Genomic DNA, 21,574 nt, shown 5'->3' with positions numbered 1-21,574 from the left:
TAAAACACAAGTGTGGTTTTATGAAACGAGCGTTAGCGTCTAGCATGGCCAGTAAAAATTTGGTTGGGTATAAAAAGGGGGAATACCCGTATGCAAGGTGTATGATTTTTCATGATGGTGGAATGAAGAGCCCGATTCAATCTTTCTTCTAACTAATGCAATGTATAATAGCTGAACTACTTTGGAGTCATTAAAGTTTTTCGAATGACGGATGATGGAACCCAGTTTTGTATAACAATCTGCAGCGAGAGATGTTCTATGCTCGTTAAAAGTATGTTAAGTCAAAAATTATGCCAAGATCTTTAATTAATGACGTGTATAGTGTGTATTGTCAGCATTTAATTAATCTTCCAGTCACACACATCGGAACCTACTCTAATCTGCATCATGTAATATTCGTTTTGCTACTTGCTACTAAAATTCATGCAGGAATAATTTACGTTACAGAACATTACATTAAATCATATCTCGTAACTGTATAACTGCCCTCAATTTTTATCGCTCATCATAAATGTTTATTGGTGTATATTATCATATGACATTAGATGAAACAGACGGGTTTTATTACTCTTAATGGACCACGTGGAGACGGCGTAGGGAGTGGCTGGAGTTCTGGGCTATAACCGCGAAAATCGAAGTTCGCAAATTGCGGGCATTTTTCTCTGTCACTCTAATTACGCCTTCATTGGAGTAAAAGAGAAAGATCCCCGCATTTTGCGAATTTCGGTTTTCGCGGTAGCCCCACTGGAGCTGAGCACGACCGTCTTTCAAACGAAGTTATGGTTTTGGAAAATAAACTGTGTGAGTATATAAACTACTCATGTTTATTTTGCATTATGTGTAAGCGGAGTCGCAGCATTGAGCTATAGTACATTATACTTCAATGAGTCGCAGCGACTCTTATCGGTCCGAAGATCTAGTGTAGGCAATAAACCTAAATGGTTTCAAAGAGTTCCGAGGCACAAACGTTTTAATACGAAAAACCAAAATTTATATTAGGTACAAATTTCAAACGTCTAGAACGTAACATTATCTACTCTAGTTAGTAGATGACGTTACAGTATACGTAACTACTCTAATTACTTTAAAGTACCGATATTTTGTGGGTTGGCAGCCAGTAATGGCAAATTTATTTTATAAATGCTTACCAACCCATCTGGCCAAAAACCCGTTTGAAGACTCCATATGAAATACCGGCCCTGTATAAGAAGTTAAGAACTATATAGTTACTTGAGAAGGAATGTTTCCGATTGGTAGCAAACGGGTTAATCAGACAGTATAAGGACCATAACAAAGAAATGGGTGATTATCTATTTTCTCGTAGAAGTGTATGTAGAAGGTTTACTATCTCCTGGCATTTTGAATTCACTTTTTACGTTAATATCTCTAATAACTGCTTGTCATCTTACTAATAAAGGCTTGTTGTGCTCTTGTCGGATACGAACGGATATGGTAAAATTTACGACGTAAATTACTTATAAAACGGAATACTTAATGTATAAATCTACTTTGATTGAGGCCTTCGTACCAATTGGACCGAGTGTGCATTTGATTAAGAGGCCGGCCATGCGTTATCTGGTGCGGTGCACTTATGCATGCAAGATCGGACGAGCATGCCCTCGAGGTTGTAAACATTCGTGCAACATACTGTTTTATCTTTAACAACTAGGTACTTACCTAAACCTAAAGTGTTCAATAAAGTTCTGTCCATATCGACTGGTAACACATATATAAATAAAATGATATAAATTACACAAGTACCTAAACATTAGGTGCATTGTACATTTCAGGAAGATCATTTGTTTCTCTACCATGACACAACTTACAGTTTGCCTATCCCTCTTGAAGGACAGACCGTCCCGTTAAGAAGTTCTGTTTCCATATTTACTAGGACCTCAAAATAGCAGATATGTTATTTTCATTACTATTGAACGGCACGGCAGTAAGGTTAATGTCAAGCTATTCCTGTTTTTTTTGCATTTCATTAATCTCATTGCATTAGAGATGAGGTAAGGATTGCCGTATTTACAATAATTAATGTGGCAAGTCGTGGTGGCTCATCTTCTCCGTTCTGTAAATAAATTCATTTGCGTCAAATCCATGCATTGCATACGCCTGCCTCCTCATGCGACGATAAATGTTAAATATTATTTTCATTGCAGTTTTTATATTACTCTAAGTATATACTAGGTATAATATATATTATTAAATATGATGTTACAAGTTTTTAACATGCATAATATTCTATCGATTTTAAGTAAATCTATGCAATTAAATAACGTAGGTAGAGTCTGTGCGAAAAGAGAAGAGTCGTAGAATGTATGGTCTCCCTTACATTCCACGACTCTTCTCTTTTCGCACACTCTATTTCTTATTTGTGTCCACTGGGACCAAAACGATGTGTTGCAAAGTTTGTCCACTTTCCATATTGAGGTGTTAAATTTCACAGAAATCTCTCTTGACATGACTGGTCTATTTTACTGCCTAGTCACAAGTCACGTAATTCAACAAACGCGATTACAATTTATTATACAATTATCGCTGTATACGTAATTTCCATTATAAGCACAGCACTGTTCAGTCAGTCAATGGAGGTGTAACAATGGGGCATTCATGGCGGGGCGTTCTGCGGAACGGTACTGCGTAGTCATACCCGCAAGTGGCTCACCGTATACCACCAATAGAAATGCAATATCATATAAAGTGAGCAATTTACATGGTCATCGAATGAAGTAGAAGTGACACGTAACAAAACAAATTAAAGAGGCTGGATATTTATTTTATGAAGTTCTTCATATCTTCGAAAGTAATGTTGTAGTTTTTTACAACAATTGTGGCTATTTCTATTTTTCCATTTTAAATTATTCACTTGTATATGCTCGTTGTAGAAATCCTGGTGGTTTTTATTGGTCGTTTGGAGGGAATACGGATGTGACATAGAGTATGAAATATTTTCAAGAGGGATTGTTTTACTTTAAGAGCCGTTTGTTCTGTTATGATATGAATCGCAATCGAGGTCAGAGCGCGGTAACTAGTGGCCGGAAGGTGCACATTTGTCTATATCAATTATTCAATTAGATCTCTTGTCCTCGTGCAAGGGTGTTGTGTTAACTAAATAACTAAAACTTTTATTTTATTTTTTTATTCTACGTCGGTGGCAAACAAGCATACGGCCCGTCTGATGTTAAGCAGTCTCCGTAGCCTATGTACGCCTGCAACTCCAGAGGAGTTACATGCGCGTTGCCGACCCTAACACTCCTCTCCCTCGTTGAGCTCACTAACACTTAGCTTAACATTAACTGATTTAATTGAAATCATTTACATGGGGGAATGTATGCCTTATATTTTGCTTAAAGCTCACAGGTTAAAGCTGTACGTACGTACAACCTACCAATACGATACGTAAGTACAACCTACCAAGTTATAATTGTTAAATTGCTATAAATAAATATGTATGTAGAGAACCAGTCTACGTGAAATAAAAGGTAGTCATCCGCTTTGCCATCCTGCCCACTACGCTCATTTCCACCGTTCTGGGGCGCTAGTGTAACCTAGTCTAGTAATAAAAGCGGGCATCCTTTCGCTGAATGAATAAAAAAGTGAAACGGTTTATCGTTTAGTTATAAAACTTTAAAGCACGGAATATATTATAGTACCTACAGAACATAGAGGTTCAGAGGGTGCACTCAAATGTGACTCAAATATTTTTAGAAAAAATTCTGCGTCGTTTACAGTAGGTTATTATTAATTGCAGCCCATCAATTATCGTGCAATGAGCTGCACATTGAACAAATCTATTATGCACCTTTTGAAATTTGAAATAAACTATGTACTTACATTTATACTTATATCTTTATGTCTATTCTACTGCCAAATCATTCGCACACCGAGAGCCCCTGAGTGGCAGGAGTGAGAGTAGATATTTGGGTGTGATGCACGAGCGGGAAGCGGTTCATTCAATTTTATACCTTGTCGTATTAGAATAAGGTTCACATTCGAACTAGTTTTTGAGAACACATACATACGGTTTATGCTAAGAGCGATAGAGAAGTGGACGGGCGAGGAGCGCACGCGCCGAGCTTCCGGTACAACGGTTATTGTACTGCGGGCCGGAAGTGGTGATACCATCTATGCTGTCCGCTCACGCCGCGAGTCAGGAAAGCTAAAGGTGCGGTAAACAGGAAAAAAATCTACATCGTTTTGTAAACATCCTGAATCTGTAAAACCTCGTTAGTACTCGGTCACTCGGTTGATCGGAAATACATACTCAAATTTAGCCAACCAAAGCAAAGTTTTTGTTACAGTTGTAGATTCTATACAGTCACGTGGTTATATTTGTTTACTTATATATTCATAATGTCTACACGGGCTAGGCTTATTATAATTACATATTAAAAGCAAGTCTCATATTTGTTGAATTCTCAAAATCACTGTGTTCCATGTATTCGTGTTCATTCACATGTACCTAAAATTAGGCCTATGTATTTCCACGAAAGTTAACATCACATTTCGGGCACTACGCGCAGTGTCGCTATTATTTTCCCTCGCCACGTGCTTCACACATACATATCCTTAATAACATTGCAGTCCGCGTGTCCGTACCGTCGTCGGCAGTGCACAAGTACCGCGGGTGCAGGATTTAATTTAATCTATCCTCCAATTCACGTAAACGAACCTCTCTGTGTGTAACAAGCTTGCTGAACGAAGTTCACATAATTGGATATCCTGAACCTAGGCTGTACTCGTAGATATCTCCGGTCCGGAGACGATCGAAAGTGCTAAATAAGGATATTTCCTATCACTACACAGAATGTCAATACAATTATGACTATGTTACACGTTATAAAATTTACTTTGCAAAGTGAGAGAGATGTCTCAGCTCTGTCGTACCGGATGAAAATTACTTATGTTTTGATGCTTTAGTTAAACAGACAATGAGTTTTAAGACTTGTGAGAGTGCTCACACTCATTTACTAGCGTATTATTTGTTCAAGCAGATAAATTTGTATAGGTAAGTACACTAACGTTTGTATATGGTACAGTCGCCAACAACAATATCGGCTGATAAAAACCGGCCAAGTGCGAGTCGGACTCGCGTTCCAAGGGTTCCGTACATAACACAATTAAAACAATGTATTTTTTATGTGAAACGTGAGTGAAATGTCTTTAAAAAACCCGTAGGGGTCGGATCAAAAACTAAGTAATTAAGTCTGACTCACGCTTGACTGCATATTTCAATAGGTGTTCCTGTAATCTATAGGTTAAGATCTATTTTGTGTATTTTTTTAACATTTTAGACCCAGTAGTTTCGGAGATAAAGGGGGGGAATGGTCATTTTTTGCCTATTTTCTTGAATAACTTCTAAATTGTTTTTCCTAAAATTATAAAAAAAATATATTTAAAATTCTATCAATGAGCTCTTTCATTTGATATGTAACACGATATAGTTTTAAAAACTTAATTTTTTAATTTTCTCATTTACCCCCCAAAAGTGGTCCCCATGTTTAAAATTAATTTGTTTACGTTACATGTCCGTCTTTGGGTTACAAACTTACATACGTGTACCAAATTTCAACTGAATTGGTCCAGTAGTTTCGGAGAAAATAGGCTGTGACAGACGGACAGACAGACAGACGCACGAGTGATCCTATAAGGGTTCCGTTTTTTCCTTTTGAGGTACGGAACCCTAAAAAAGTCGTATTGGGATATTTTTACTCGACATTAGGTACTTATTGCCCAATGTGTTTTGTTCGATCGTACACTGATATGTTTGTTGTGTGCACATGCACGCTCTGGAGCGCAATTTCAATTTCGGCATCGGCATAAAAATCATGTTTCGTTCGCGGGTTCGGATGCGGCCAAAAAACTTTCGGCCGGGCCCAAAATGTTTTTACGTTAGTGTGAAGTTTCGGTTTCGGCAGGTTTCTGCGTAAATAAATATGCTTCGACTGAGGGTTCGGTTTCGGACGAAACTAGAGCAAAACCGAAACTTCGCGGTTTCGCAAAAATATCGGTTTCGGTCGGACACTAAGCGCAATGACACGAGTCCTCTTAGTCATATCTGACAGAGAAATGCGACTTCTGGAACTTCTTAATGGAAGTTTTTAATTGTCCGGATGCACTCGCACTCGGATAAATTACTTATAAGAGAAGCGCTCCTGAAGACTACCCAAACCGTACAGGCATTACCTGTTTACATTGGTATTGAATATTCGTTTCCGAATGAGCGGCCCCATTTGTTGCTACGTTTATGTACCAAGTCCACATTTAGACGCTAATATGGCGCCTGGGTATTGCACTGCAACCTTTGTTTACAGTCAGCTCGGTTCCATAACAATTGAAAATCTCATGAATCTGCAGCGCCGTCTCCCTCGCACGTGTGTGGAATAAGCAGGACGGAGTCGACATACGACTCTATTGTTCCCTGACTGAATGAAGCTTAACCCGTTCTAATTCGATTCCCTTGGTGCTTCCATTGTTCGCATTCATGCTGGTATTGACCGGATCCTGGCAGTTTGTTGTCAGTGCTTACGCCAGCTTGGACGTGTATAGGTAGTACTTAAGTCAACCACTGTATTGTGTCATTGGGATTCGTAACAACATAGAATAACCGGAGAGCGCACTTATACTGGTTTTTACTGGGATCCCCGTGCTCGTTAAATGTTTCTGGGACGGTATTCTTAACGGATACCAGTATATCGTGACCTTCTTTTACGCGTAGATGTTGTGGATTTAGAGGTCAGAGTAATGATGGATTGTTAGAGGTGAATTGCAAGAAGGTACAGGACAGGACAGGACACAGGTACAGGGTGTGGGTCTGTGGGTACAGTAGCTGGGAGCACAATCAAGCTTGATCAAACTAATGAGTCTCTTTTGGAATTGCAACCGAGGCATTCGCAATGATGGCAATTTAGGTAAATAAGAAAATTAAATTTACCTCCCGCTGCTGTAGGTACTGTCTATTTATTTAACCTTTACATTTATACCAGTCTATATACATACATGTATACATAACATTTGGGTAGGTATTGTCTTGTTTTGTGGGCGAAAACTTCAATAACATTAAATACACCTATTACTCCCATAAGTACTATGTACAACGTTGACCTTTTAAGTAGTTTCTTTTCTATAATAAAAAGTAATGCAATCCTCACAACATTACGTAGGTAGTCGTCTTTACTTAGCTTGGACTTAACTTAGATGGCGTCGAAAACAAAGCCAATTCATTCCAAAGGTCCTAATCTCGCAGATATTTCACTTAGGTAAAAAGATTTTTTCGCTGCTTTCTTTAATATAATTGTGTCTACAAGGCATTCTGACATTGAAGTTTGTCGGCGTATTTTCATAATTGCGTGGAATGTCTTTATTTAACTAGCTTTAGCTGATTATCAGTCCGCCGGACAATATCGGCCTGTCAGTTAGAACAAAAATTTGACAGTTCCCAATAACGATTAGATTAGATTATAAATCTACAAGTTGTTGTTTACGGGATAAAAAATGGCAATAAATTGAAAAAGGTTCTCATTCTGACATATTTTCCTACCCGCGCCACGTCGCACATTTAAAATTACTTTAGTAGCCTTAGTAGGTATTAGGTATATTGAGTTCAGCTTTGATGGATGTTGAGCTGAGGGTGGGGATGGGCATTAGTTTATGATTGTTTTTGACGAAGCTTGTCGCAGAAATTATGTTTTGTATTAGTGTTAATGTAGAATAAGGTCAGGACGATGCTTGTGCGGATTACGTTTGTGTTTTGAAGACGCATGTGGCTGAGAGAACTATTTATTTAATTATTTAAAGAAACGTATTTTACAGATAGTTCTAAAATTAATGTTCTGTGTATGATGTAAGTATTTTTGCGAATCAATTCGAACGGTTGTAATTTTATTGTGAGTTGTAAACGCGCGTCACGCCCACTGGAACGCACGGTGTTTCGCTTTGATTCGAAATAGGACGTGACGCCAGAATGCCTTTGTTTATTCTGTAAATAGCCTGCATTAGTTCATTATTGCCCAATGCTTATAATTGGATATGTATTGTCTTCTTTTTTCACTGTTCATGGATTTTTAAAAATAATGTTACGATTTATGAAAAAAAAACTTCATTTCGTTACTTTACGCATTCGTTTCTGAATTCCGAACCTGAACGTGGTATACGTTGTATATTGTGGTAATAAAATCGGCAGTAGAATAAATCGAAACCAATAAATTGCTAGATTTACTCACTGACGGAATGTACGAGCTTGGAATTGGTTAGGTACCGAGCTGTAACTATACCTACATTATGGATTTGATAAGACGTTATGAAGAATATACCCGACAAGTAATATTTGTATTCCGAACTCACTCGTGAGATAGCTTTTTTTGCAGAATCCTTAACTCCCGCGGGAACAATATAGGCCTTTGTCCTTCAGTACACCTGCATGAAATAAGGTCTTTTTCGAGCAAGTGTGATGAAAAATACGTTACCTAGTCTTTCGTACAGAATTCGAAATTCATAATGGGTTTTGTGTGTTTGTGTAGTATTTATTTTGAACACACAAGAAGATGGGTCATTCCTATTAAATTTATTAAATACACAGTACAGCTCAGTGTTGACAGATGCGATTTCGCAGTTTTCTCCTATTGGGAAGGGTCTGTTTTTTATGACACACGACTGTAGCTCCACTCCCCTACAATAATTTTTCGGTCCATGAACACGCGTTCGATTATGGCACCCAGCATATTTTACTCAGACTAGTTTAAGCATGAGATTTTGTTGACATAATCTGACTTAGAAGCATCTTTATCCATTACGTATAAAAGCGACATGTTTGAGGTATAAAGCCCGTCACAGACGCAGCGATAATACAGCGATATACATTAATATACCGAAATATATCTTAAACTATAGCTAAGCACCACACACGACGACGATACCAAAATATATATCGCTCTCTGTCCAGCACCTACATTGTGATAGAGCCGAAATATACCCTAAGAACAAATTAGATTATTAATTATTAATTTAATTAGAGACGAAATATACCAAAATAGATTGTAATATATATACCGAGTTGTAACTGTGATGTATGTAGGTAGATATAGACAACGATTGACGTGTGTCAAAAGACTTGTACCTACTCAGTCCGGAATAAACGCTCGAATAGTAAGGTGCCTATTATTGAGCTATACCTATCCGCCACCTAGTCCCTCAGTATATTACAGTGGCGACAGGCAGTGATCATTAAATTTCGCGTGTGCAGTAAGCAGTAAATATGTCTATCGGCAAGCTACACGAATTTAACGTCAGCAATGGCGCGTGGTCATCGTACATGGATCGAGTGGAAATGTACTACAAGGTCAACAAAGTGCAAGACGAAATGAAAGTGCCAGTATTGATTGCAGCGATGGGAGATGAGGCGTATGAGCTTCTGGAGAACTTGGCCAGTCCTACAAAGCCATCGGACCTAACCTTAGCTAAAATAAAGGCATTAATGTCAAATCATTTGCAGCCAACACCGTCGTCGCTAGCGGAAAGATACCGGTTTCGACAAAGGCGGCAAAATGGCGGTGAAAATGTATCTACGTATGTGGCGGAGTTGAAAAAGCTGTCCAAGCATTGTAAATTTGCCTCAGAATTAAATGGAAATCTAAGGGATCAATTCATATGTGGCTTAAGTAGCGATTTAATTAGGCAACGGCTTTTTGCGGAGGACGACGACATAACCTTCGCATCTGCAGTCAAACTTGCAACATCATTGGAGGCAGCAGAGAGGGACGCAGCGTTAGTGGAGCAGTCAAAGGTAACGGGTTCGAGCGGGACGGGAGATGCGCAGGCGGTTATGTTTGCGAGTCGGGCGAGATCGAGTACATTCAGCGGAGGACAATCGCGGGCGCCTGTAGTTACGCAACAGCGGCGAAACGCAAATTTTAATGGCCGCCAAGAGAGGCACTGCGAGGCCTGTGGCGCGCGCAGTCATAATTACGCGGATTGCAAGTTCCAGGACTATGTGTGCAGCAAATGTCAGCGCACAGGCCACTTGCGGCGGGTGTGTCCGAACTGGGGCGCGGCACCGGGAACCGCGGGCCGTGTCGGAGCGCGGGCGCCGGCCCGGCGCGGAGGGGCAGCGGCGGCGGCGCCGGCGCGGAGTGCCATGCATTTTGGGGTGGCCGATCACGAACCGAGTGAGGATTACGGCGGAGACATCGAGGAAGAATTACATCATCTATGTTTAAATAACTACCCGGCGGTGAGTTTACCGATATGTATAGACAATACAGTTATTAATATGGAAGTAGATACGGGTACGGCGATTTCGTGTATCAGTAAGGCCACATATGACCGATATTTTTCCCATATAAATATAGAAACTGATAAAACTGTGTTCAATTACTACACTGGGCCCCCAATTAGGCCTTTAGGTGTCATTAGACCCATAGTGACCTACAATGAGTGCAGTAAACAATTGGAGTTGTTTATTATTGAGGGGGGCTCGACTTCTTTGTTGGGCAGGCGGTGGTTGGTCGAACTAAATATTAAAATACCTAAGTTAAGATGTAATTACGTAATAGATGAGACTAGCGGACAAGGTAAACAAGACATTGTGAATTTGCTCGGCAGATATGAGGCGTTGTTCAGCGACGGACTGGGGCGGTACAAGGGCGGCAAGGCGACCTTGAGGGTGCGGGAGGGCGCAGCACCGGTGTTCCATCGCGCACGCCCGATGCCGTACGCGCTGCGCGAGCGAGTGGACACCGAACTGGACGCCATGCTGAGCGCCGGCGTCATCGAGCCCGTCGACTGCTCGGACTGGGCATCCCCACTGGTACCTATTAATAAGCCGGATGGCTCCCTTAGAATTTGTGCAGACTATAAAGCTACTTTAAACCCGTATTTGTTGGTCGACCGGTATCCTCTCCCTAAAATAGAAGATGTTCTGGTAAATTTAAATGGCAATATGTACTATAGTAAAATTGATCTTTCACAAGCGTACAACCAAATTGAATTGGACGAGTCTAAACGTTATACGGTTATAAACACCCACCGAGGGTTGTTTCAGTATAATAGACTGGTGTACGGCCTATCATCTAGTGTAGGGATATTTCAGCGTATTATGATAAATTTATTGGGTAACATACCTAATGTACAAATATTTTTAGACGATGTTATTATAGGGGGGCAAACTAAAACGGAACATCTACAGGCTTTAGAAGCGGTTTTTCAACGTCTACTTACTAACGGATTGAAGTTAAGGAAAAATAAATGCGTTTTTTTGGCTAAGGAAGTGATATACTTAGGGTATGTAGTTTCCAGGGAGGGCATCAAACCAGATACAACAAAGATAAAGGCGATTCTGCAAATGTCACAACCTCGTAACGTATCCGAGTTAAGGTCGTTTTTAGGGACAGTAAATTTTTTCGGTAGGTTTATTAAAAATCTCAGTTTAATATTGTCGCCTCTTTATAAACTATTAAAAAAGGAGGCGGAGTGGCACTGGAGCAAGGAGTGCGGGGAATCTTTCGCGCAAGTCAAACAATTGTTGGCGGGCGCAAAAGTATTAAGGCATTATGATCCAAGTAAACGTTTGATAGCAACTTGTGACGCGTCACCACGGGGGGTGGCGGCGGTTTTGACCCAGATTGGGCCGGACGGCGAACGCCCGGTCGCATACGCATCTCGTACTTTAAACAGCGCGGAGGAGAATTATTCGCAGATACACCGCGAAGCCTTAGGTATTATTTTTTGTGTAAAGAAATTCCACCAGTACCTTTACGGACGTCATTTCACATTGCGCACAGATCATAAACCACTAGTATCAATATTTGGACCACATACGGGTATACCGACCATGACAGCTAGCAGGATGCAGCGGTGGGCAATAATATTATCAGCTTATGACTACGAAATTGAATATGTGAATACGAAGGATAACTGTGCAGACGGGTTGTCTAGATTACCGAATGCCAATGAGACGCGGAACAATTTAGGTGATGCGATTCCCGAGCAAACATATCTCCATTTCGCGCAAGACGCGTTGCTGTTAGATTATAATAAGATAAAGTATTACACTATGCGCGATCCAGTTTTGGCTAGAGTGTTAACTTTTATTCGCGAGGGTTGGTCGGATAGTTGTGATTTTGATACGTTGAAACCATATTTTAACCGAAAGTCAGAATTATATGACGAGCTCGGATGTGTTATGTGGGGGCACCGGGTAGTAATACCGGAGAAGTGCCGCGATAAGGTTTTAAGAATTCTACATGAACCACACATGGGTATAGTTAAGACCAAGGCGTTGGCCCGTAGCTATGTGTGGTGGCCGGGCCTCGACGAGGCGGTGGAGGCGGCGTGTCGCGAGTGCGCGCCGTGCGCCGCGGTAGCGAGCGCCCCGCCGCGGCACACGCCGCGCTGCTGGCCGTGGCCAACGCGAGCATGGACTCGGGTACATGTGGATTTCTTGGGCCCTTTCCACGGAAAAACTTATTTAATAGTAGTGGACGCCATGTCGAAATGGGTCGAAGTATTCCAGGTTCCCAGCACGGCCGCCGTTACAACCATTGAAAAATTAACCGAATTATGGGCTAGATGGGGAATACCTAAACAATTGATAAGCGATAACGGCCCGCCGTTTACGAGCACAGAGTTTTCGAATTTTTTAGCCTTAGACGGCGTAGAACATATTTTTACGGCTCCTTATCACCCGGCCTCTAATGGGGCGTCAGAAAATTCGGTTAAAGTAATTAAGCAAGTTATAAAAAAAAGCAGTTATAGAAAAAAACGACATTCTAAACGCCATCAACACATATTTAATTTATTATCGCAATACGGCGCACAGTTCCACAGGCGAGAGCCCCGCGATGCTCATGACCGGTAGGCAATTGCGAACGCGTTTAGATTTGTTAAAACCGGATGTAAGTTTGAAGGTAGCTAAAAATCAACAGCGGCAAACTCGCTTGGCAGGAGGGTCGGAACGGAAGGTGGAAATAGGTGAGGACGTTTGGTATCGTAAATATCTCAAAGGAGATAAATGGCAACCGGGTAAGGTGTCAGAGGTTTTAGGTGATACGGATTATAACATAACCGATTGTCAGGGTAACATTATTCACCGCCATATCGACCAATTAAAACGGAGAGCGAGGGGTTCTATAGTCTGTCCAAAAAGTAGCGAGGAAAGTAGTGAGACAATGGCCACGAACCCATTCCCAAATTTGCCACCGGAACCCAGGGTTGAGCCGATAACGCCGCGAGCGAGTACCAGTGGGCTCAGGAGCCAGACGGCGGGACCCTCGACGCCGTTGTTCGATGCTTCGCCGGCGCGAAGTATGGCGGAAGGGGAGGAAGTGGGCCTAGAATGCTATTCCACGCCCGGAAAGGATCCGGGGAGTGGTAATGAGCAACTTGATCAGCCGACGACCCCCCTTGTACCGGCCCGGTCGCGGCCCCTTAGAGAATGTAGATTGAAAAAGCCATCATATAAAGTATAAGCACGAGTAGATACTTATATGGGTTAAATAGGTTTAATAGTAGTAATAAATTATTAATAATAGTAAATTCCCATTGCTTAAGTGTAAATAAAACATTTGCTGTAGTATTGTATAACGGAATTTAACTTAGTAATGCAATGTAAGTAAATATAAGCTATGTTACATTATGTGACATCCGGGTAGAAATATATTGTTTGGGTTAAAATACAATAAACTCACATACGTAGCATTTATGGATAAGGTTACGTCTACGAATAATTAAACCATTCTGAATCGTACTTCTTGAACATAAGATCCATAATTAAACTCATAAAGGTTGGTTATTGTTAGACGAACGGGTCCTCCCGTTAACACGGTGTACTCGTATACGTATGGGTATGTAATCTACAGAATGCATCTACCTGATTTACAATTTATTGAAGTTTAGTAGAATTAAGTTTATAAGTATGTACACATTTGTGATGCTACCTCTTAGTATTAATTAAGTGTGGAGAAGTGTGATGTATGTAGGTAGATATAGACAACGATTGACGTGTGTCAAAAGACTTGTACCTACTCAGTCCGGAATAAACGCTCGAATAGTAAGGTGCCTATTATTGAGCTATACCTATCCGCCACCTAGTCCCTCAGTATATTACAGTAACATTTTAAGGTAGGTATCTTAAGATGCCTTGCTATAAGATATCGTAATATACCAAAATATATATTATAGCTTCGTGTGTGTATGCTCTATCAAATAAATAGCACGTAAAATATATCGTAAGATACCTTGCTATAAGATATCTTTTGGTATACTATCACTCCGTCTGTGACGGGCTTAAAAGGGACCGAAGTTCTCACACCTCCAAACTCTTAAGAGGGGTGGGTTCAAAGGGTCGAAAATACGGAAAATATCATTTCGTCGAGTATGCGCGCCCTAAGGACCTCTCTACTGTTTATTGGTGTTGTAAAAGTAGCGAGCAATAAGAGGTTGTAGCGACAACCGAGATAGGTTTGCGGATAAGGGTCAAATTACATAACCTACTGAACTGTTTTCATTTCAATATATAATATTTGACTTTCTTACTTAGTATTTATTTATCAAAATGATGAATATTCTACATTGAAAATTAAAGTCGTTCCCGTTATGATGATGATCCATAAATTTTCCCCTGTAATCTTTGAAGTGTCGAGTGATATAAAAAGTTGGAGAGCTAATATTTGTTTGCTATACTTTCTAATTGGGAATTAGAAATAAAGTTTAAAGACTAGGACTAGACTAGAAAGGTAAAAATTATCGAGTCATACGTCCCCAACCCGGGCTTCGAGTTCGCACACTTGTTACTTCTGCGATACCATCTACGATAACACGTTACACGATAGTGTTATTGTAATAGATTATCGCGGAAAGAATAGACATTGTTCGACGAGATGACGTCTAAAGGTGATAGATATGATTATGGCATTTCAACGTCGATTTCTAAAGTATTTCTAACAATAGAACAGAGACTAGTCACTTAATTACTCGCTTTAAAAAAAGCAAGTACGTGGTTTATAATCAGTGTGCACTAGTACCTATACAGAAATGTTTCAGGGAAGAGGAAAAACAAAGAAAGCAAAGTGAAACGCAGCGTCTGCCGTGACAGTTTTAGCGCGCGCCAACTGTCCAGATGCAACTGTTGTGCGTAAGGTTCCGACCACACATGGCACGCAACTGCTTGTATTTGTGTAAAAAATCAGGCCAAATGGCGCTGATTTAATTAGTGAAAATGAGAGCATTTGTGGTGAAAAATATTGTAGATTTTTTTGGGTACAAATAACAGTAATTCGTACACAAATATTTGCAGCTTTTCGGCGCATGTTTTTTAAATACTGTTTTGTTTTTACATTTAATTTTATCTCTAACGCTCTTTTATTACTGCCAAAACTTTCACTTATGAAAATTTACCCGAGACGCTCGCAGTGTATCCATAACCTAAGTAATCGTAGGCCGAGATGGATGATCTGGCATGTCTCCACGAGCGATGCAATCTCACGCCATCATGTCTTACAGTAAAACATAACTGTGGCATAATGCTTCCTTACAGTCACAGCTGTGGAATTGAAGCCGATGAAAGCCGACATCAGAAGCACGTGGAAATTGAGGAATTTATGGGTCTTTTACGATGATTCTACGACGCAGACCGACTTAATTGATTAGGTACTGTATATTTCAGTCAATCAAATAAGGTAAAATTGAAGAAATTTAATGTTTTGTGAAAAATATTGACACCAACTCTGATCGACTAATACGTGTGGTCGAGCTTGAAAAGACCTTTAAATTATACAATGACAAAATCCTGGAATTCCCATTTAACGTGCCATAAAACATCAAAATAGAAAATTCTTGCTTCGCGAGAAGGTATAGCGATGGCTCAGCGCGGTGTTGTGGGTGTGAATGTATAAATATCGACCCTCGTACTAGTTTTAGATCAATGTCACTGGCATCATTCTTCATGATATTTTTACTCATTTCGTTATTACCACAACTAACAGCCGCGCTGACTAAATTATGCCTACATGTACTTATCGCCGGGAAAATAAATAAGAAACGGAAGAAAGCAGCATTTATTATCTTCGCCGCATGTTTTCTTGTTATTTAATTTTGTCTTGGCTCTCAGGGGAACTTTCCGTTTTTCTTATTTGAATTTTATTTAACGCTACAAAATATTAGCAAAAATTGTGTCGACTTTCCACGTGTAAATTGGTTAGATTAAAAGAAGAACTTTTTGCGAGTTTAAATTTTCAATGGCAGCTACGCTGGATTGAACTTCTATTGCAGGTACTCTTGCAAAAAATGGTCGCAAAACCGTAATACCTACCTGCCTAAAAGGCCAAAACATTATTACTTGATCGTTATGACTCTCAGCGACGTAAAAATACTCGTAGCATCAAATTACGATCTCGATTGTGCAAGAAAGCAATATCGTTTCTAAAATACATCGAGTGGAGCTATTACCGTCTGGCCAGGCACTTGTGCACGCTCTGGTCGCTCTGCCTGTTTCATCCACAAACGCGTCCGTTTAAGACAATGCCCAGAAAAGAACCCTTTATGTTTCTAGATCAATAACCCTTTGTTAGGATGCGAGCCGTTGACACCTGAATAGAGAATGAAGCATCAGTTTCCTTCATATATTCCATTGGCGGTGATCTTAATTACTTGTCGTAAAGGGCTGACAGACGGCACTGTGTGTTTAGGAAAGCCGCTTTAGGCATTTCCAGCCTGTATTTGAATATGGGCGGCGCAAGTAGGATTATGGTAATGCTAGTTTACGTTTAGTTAATTCGGATTTTCGAATACACGTGTCTCAGTTTGCAGAACGTATTGATCACTACGTGATCTGGAAGTCAAAGCTCGTGTTCTACGAGTAAATCAAAATTGTTAGAGGACGCAAAACAACTAGGAATATATTTTCCTATATTTTCTAGTATTACTAAAAAAAAATTAAGAACAGTCAGAGATCAAATAGCAAGTGTTAACTGTTTGTAATTTGTGATAGGAGCGTTAAGGATGGCATTTCAAAAAGCACATACAATTCGTGACTCCCATATTTTTAGAGTAACCCAACCCACTTGAGAAAGTCACGTTAGCGGCGGAGGAATGTTAATGGTCACGGCAATTATTCTGTAAGAAACATGTAGGTTATGTGACCAGGAGTAACTGCCTAATGCCACATACATGTTAAGGTTCCGTACATGACAAAACTAAATTGCAGCGGAATTCAGGAGGATTATGTATCGAGAGCAAAGCAGGTACTTTGCTTCTGTTATTGTTATTGTGTTTATTCTCAAAAGCCACATAAGACGGTATATAAGTACATTAGGGAGGTAGATAAATCGCAAGAGAATGGAAGTTAAATTAAACCCCAAGGTGTATTATGTATCATGGATAAACAGCGGCTATCCAAGTGCAAAAAGTGAGTAGTCCGAAACACACTAAAATTAACTTGTCGGATTCGATGATACGCAGAATTACAACTCACGTATTATATACATACTAGTGTTTCGAGAGATTTTTGATTATTAAGGGTCATTAGATGCAACGAATAAGCATGATGTGGAAATTAAATGACGCACGCTATGGTTCGCGTGTGGGAATCTAATCACTGTAGGTACCAGAATATGTGGATAGTCGAAAATCAAATACGTTGGAGTTAGATGATAGAGATGTAGATTCATCCCTCGGGCCTCGTTTCTTGGTTAATCTACATATATGGGATAATTTACGCGTCATTCTCGCGCTTACATATAAATGTATTTTTTGTAATGTCTTAAAGTGACGGCGGTGGTCAATTTCTACTTAGTTATTGGTTTGTATTGAATGCGAGTTCATGTCTATTTGTTATGGCACTTATGACTACCTACATAAGAAGTTTCAAGCTTATAAGGTAAAAATATCTGCAACATTGCGCAGTGATGCTCTAAATATAGGACAATATGCATGTTTTATAAGTCGGTTTGCTGATTTTTATACACGCGTAACATAAAAATAACTAGCCTGTGGTCTAGAAATGAGCAGATTTATAGTATTTATACCTTTTCATACGTTACAACCTAATGCGTAAAGTAGCTATGTCGCTGGCTTACTAATGAACCCTATTTAAATAAACTAATTGTATTGGTCTTTTGTGAATGGACAGAAATAATAAAGTCAAGAGTCAACACGGGTGTGCTTGTACGTGACTGCCGGTGAGCAGCGGCGAATAATAACTAAACTTCCAACCATAACTTATTCATTACACTCACTTATTATTAATGAACTTGGCTGTGGCTTCATCAACTTATTTGTTACTTCGAGGGTGGTAATTTAAAAATGAGCATACGATAAGTGCAAAACAAACCGCGCGAAGATTGGGGTAGTAAAAAACTTTATTCCCGTCTCTCAAGACATAATAGGTTGCATATCACCTATTTGGTATCTTGTTTAAATTGCTTCTGTTCCTTCGCTGTTACAGTATATTACCGAAAACGTAATTATATCTTGCGTAATCGTAATCACTCTCAATAAGAGTTCAAGACAAGTAATATATTTATTTTAAAGAATGTTTAAGACAATTAATACCTGCAGGTGGGTCATCATCACAACTAATCTAGGTACATAAATATTTCTTCAAAAAGTATTCTGGGGCAGAATTTTAAAAAGCTGTATGTACAAGAGAAGTTTATGGAGTCACAGACCGTTTTAGAAACACGGGATTATTACCTCACTAACGCATTATATATGTGAAACTATTACACCTACGCGGGTCAAAGTCCTGACCTATTTTAGTCCTTGTTACGAGCCATTGATCCAGCCTAGTCTGGAGGATAGAGGGTTGTAGCTACTTCTATATTTATGAGAAAAACTGCCTTTTTATTGGTTCTTACTTTTAGTAAACGATCTGAGTTTTATTACTTTTATAGATAGGTGTTAAGATCATTTTACTTTCGAAAAAATAATTTAAAATTTAAATTAGGAGTTTTGGATGATATGACAATAGTGTGGAAAAAAATTATGGGCCCTGGAGGGAAAGTGCCTTAAAACCTTAAGTTAGCTCATTTTACTTAAAGAGAACATTCTTTAATTTTTCAAAAGAAACAAAACTGCAATCAAAGACTAGTCAATACAGTTAATGTTAATGATAACATTTCTCGTCTTCGTCTGTCGTACAAAATATTCATAATATCGAATATTTAGTACTCGAGAATATTTTTAGACAAGCGAAATAAAATAAAAAACCGGCTAAGTGCGAGTCGGACTCGCGCACGAAGGGTTCCGTACTACTACGCAAAAAACGGCAAAAAATCACGTTTTTTTGTATGGCTTTTTTTAGTATTTGTTGTTATAGCGGCAACAGAAATACATCATCTGAAAATTTAAACTGTCTAGCTATCACGGTTCATGAGATACAGGCTGATGACAGACAGACAGACAGACAGACGGACGGACAGCGGAGTCTTTGTAATAGGGTCCCGTTGTTACCCTTTGGGTATGGACCCTAAAAAAATGAAAAATTAGTTTCTTTTTAAAAATAAAAAAATGTTTCCTTTGAGTAAAAATGAGCTCACTTAAAGTTTTAAGGCACTTTCCCTCCTCTTCTTTTTCAAGTGCCTTCTCCATCCCAGAGGTTGGCGACCTTATGCCTATACGCTGTTCTATCCGTAGTCATGCGAATTAGTTATTCTGTACTTTCCCTCCAGGGCTCATTAATTTTTTCCACTCTGTATAAAAGGTTTTAGATGTTGTAGGTACTGATTCACTATTAATTGAAAAATTGTGTCTACGCTAATTGTTGGTTGTATACAATGTGTGGCCTGTAATAGGAGCAATAAATTTAATTGTAGGCTGTACTCCTCATACCGACCAACATTTGTTCAGCGACTTTTAAAATAACTTGTGTTTTGATTTTTAATACACTTTAAAGTTTTTTCCAAGACGCAATGTATTGCGAATTTTGTTATGTTTAAGGTGTGACAGTGTCAGGCAACGTCAATCACAATGATAATGGCGTACATTGAAGATAATATTTATTTTGTATGAAAATTACGAAGTCTAAAGTCTTCATTATTTTTAAAAGTCCCTGAACAAAAGTTGGTCAGTTTGAGGAGTATAGCCTACAGTTTAATTTTTTGCTCCTATTACAGGCCACACATTGTAAAGCATACAATGGGCTTCTGTTAAACTATTAAGGTGGGTTTGCAATGTCTGTATCAAAAATAGATTACCGCTTTTATTTAAGACAGTCAACTGCGATCGACATCAGAAACACCGCATTGTAATAATTCAGGAACAAAACGATTTTTAATAAAGCTTAAGTGCGCCCACGCACTGCAAGTGAACGGCACAGTCCCACGCCAGCGCTCTCATAACAACGACCCGTAACTTACGCGGCCTCTTATTTTTATCGATTATACAACTAAAAAAAGAGATCTTTAATGACCAAGGAATAGAGTATAATTTTGAACGTAACTGTAAGAGACATATGAGGTTTGAAGATCATAAGCAATGAGGGAACTGTCAGCACAACGAATTAGGAAAGCAGTGTAAACTAATAAGGATACGTAAAGGTAGGTACCAAAGATTTATATATATACAACTCCGTATATGATGGATACAGTCTAAGGAAAAAACGTGCCTCGGAAATTAAGAAAATTTGATTCTCGAACAGATGGCGCCACCACGTTTTACAACCTTTGGCCTATTCTCGACTAGATGGCGTTGACGGTTTCGTTTGTTATTTAACAATTTTAACGCATATCAGTGAAAGAACAAGGGTCAAAATCATATAAAAATAATAAATGCAATCATTTATCCATATATAAATACATTTTATGGTATTTTTAACCATCTCCATTTTTAGTTTTAATCGTGTGTCGATATGTGCAGTGAATTTACTGTGGCTACAAAATTTACTATGACAGTACTCCTCTATCCTATATGTATATTCTCTTTGGAAGGTACATAATTAGCATCTTCGCGTTTCCGTTTGGGCGTAAACGAGCTTGCATAATGAAAAATATATAAGGCGAAGCTTCAGAAAAACAGTAGGAACAAAAATGGGTGATTAATTACTTCACGCTGACGCTCAAGCTCAATCGCTTAAAAAATAAGATTATTAATGACATGGGATGCAAAATTTAGGTACTTACTTGTAATGGGATCAGCGAACTGATCATAAAAACGATTTAGGGAAAAAACAGGAACCGGTGAAAATTTTAAAAGTACTGGCTTATTTTCGTTCATCCCATAGTAGGTATGTTTTTCATTTTCACCCTGACCTAAAATATATGCGTTGGTAAGAGTGTGCTTGATCTTGTATACAAATAAATATTCCAAATGCATTATTTAACATTATTAGGTGCCCCATAAATAAAAAGTTGAAAGGACGATAGCGAGGACGATAGCGACGACGACGCATTTGAGTTAATTGTTAGTGTCGGCAACTCGGCAATATTGGTTTGTGATGAAAAGCCTAAAACTCCTAAGTTTACGTGTGTTTATTAAACACAAGAGTATATTTTTCAACGTTTTGATAGTAATACCTATGTTAGAACAGCGTTTTAAGCTCACCGTGTGCGTACACAATAGCTATTGATATCGACGACTACCG

The 21,574-nt window shown here is 39.2% G+C and overlaps 2 protein-coding genes across 4 annotated transcripts in view; one reads left to right on the top strand and one right to left on the bottom strand.

Annotated features, from left to right (window-relative positions):
* LOC134745458 (ADP-ribosylation factor-like protein 4C) overlaps positions 1–21,574 on the bottom strand; it is an 80,663-nt gene that overhangs the window by 43,658 nt on the left and 15,431 nt on the right. The window lies entirely within an intron of this gene.
* The window catches only part of LOC134745443 (uncharacterized protein K02A2.6-like), a 43,900-nt gene continuing 31,544 nt past the window's right edge, over positions 9,219–21,574 (top strand). Inside the window, exons 1-2 of one of the 3 annotated variants that reach the window (XM_063679480.1) lie at positions 9,219–10,231; positions 10,603–10,722. In XM_063679480.1, the coding sequence (XP_063535550.1) occupies positions 9,257–10,231; positions 10,603–10,608 (981 nt within the window). In that variant the 5' untranslated portion in view covers positions 9,219–9,256 and the 3' untranslated portion in view covers positions 10,609–10,722. Of the gene's footprint in view, positions 13,498–21,574 lie in introns of those variants that run through there. The other 2 variants (XM_063679479.1, XR_010128178.1) reach the window with 2 other exon arrangements.

This window comes from Cydia strobilella, chromosome 11 (assembly GCF_947568885.1).
Source record: "Cydia strobilella chromosome 11, ilCydStro3.1, whole genome shotgun sequence".
NCBI classification, from domain to species: domain Eukaryota; kingdom Metazoa; phylum Arthropoda; class Insecta; order Lepidoptera; family Tortricidae; genus Cydia; species Cydia strobilella.
The sequence above is the reverse complement of the archived record's forward strand: the minus strand, read 5'-3'. Positions and strand labels throughout refer to the sequence as shown.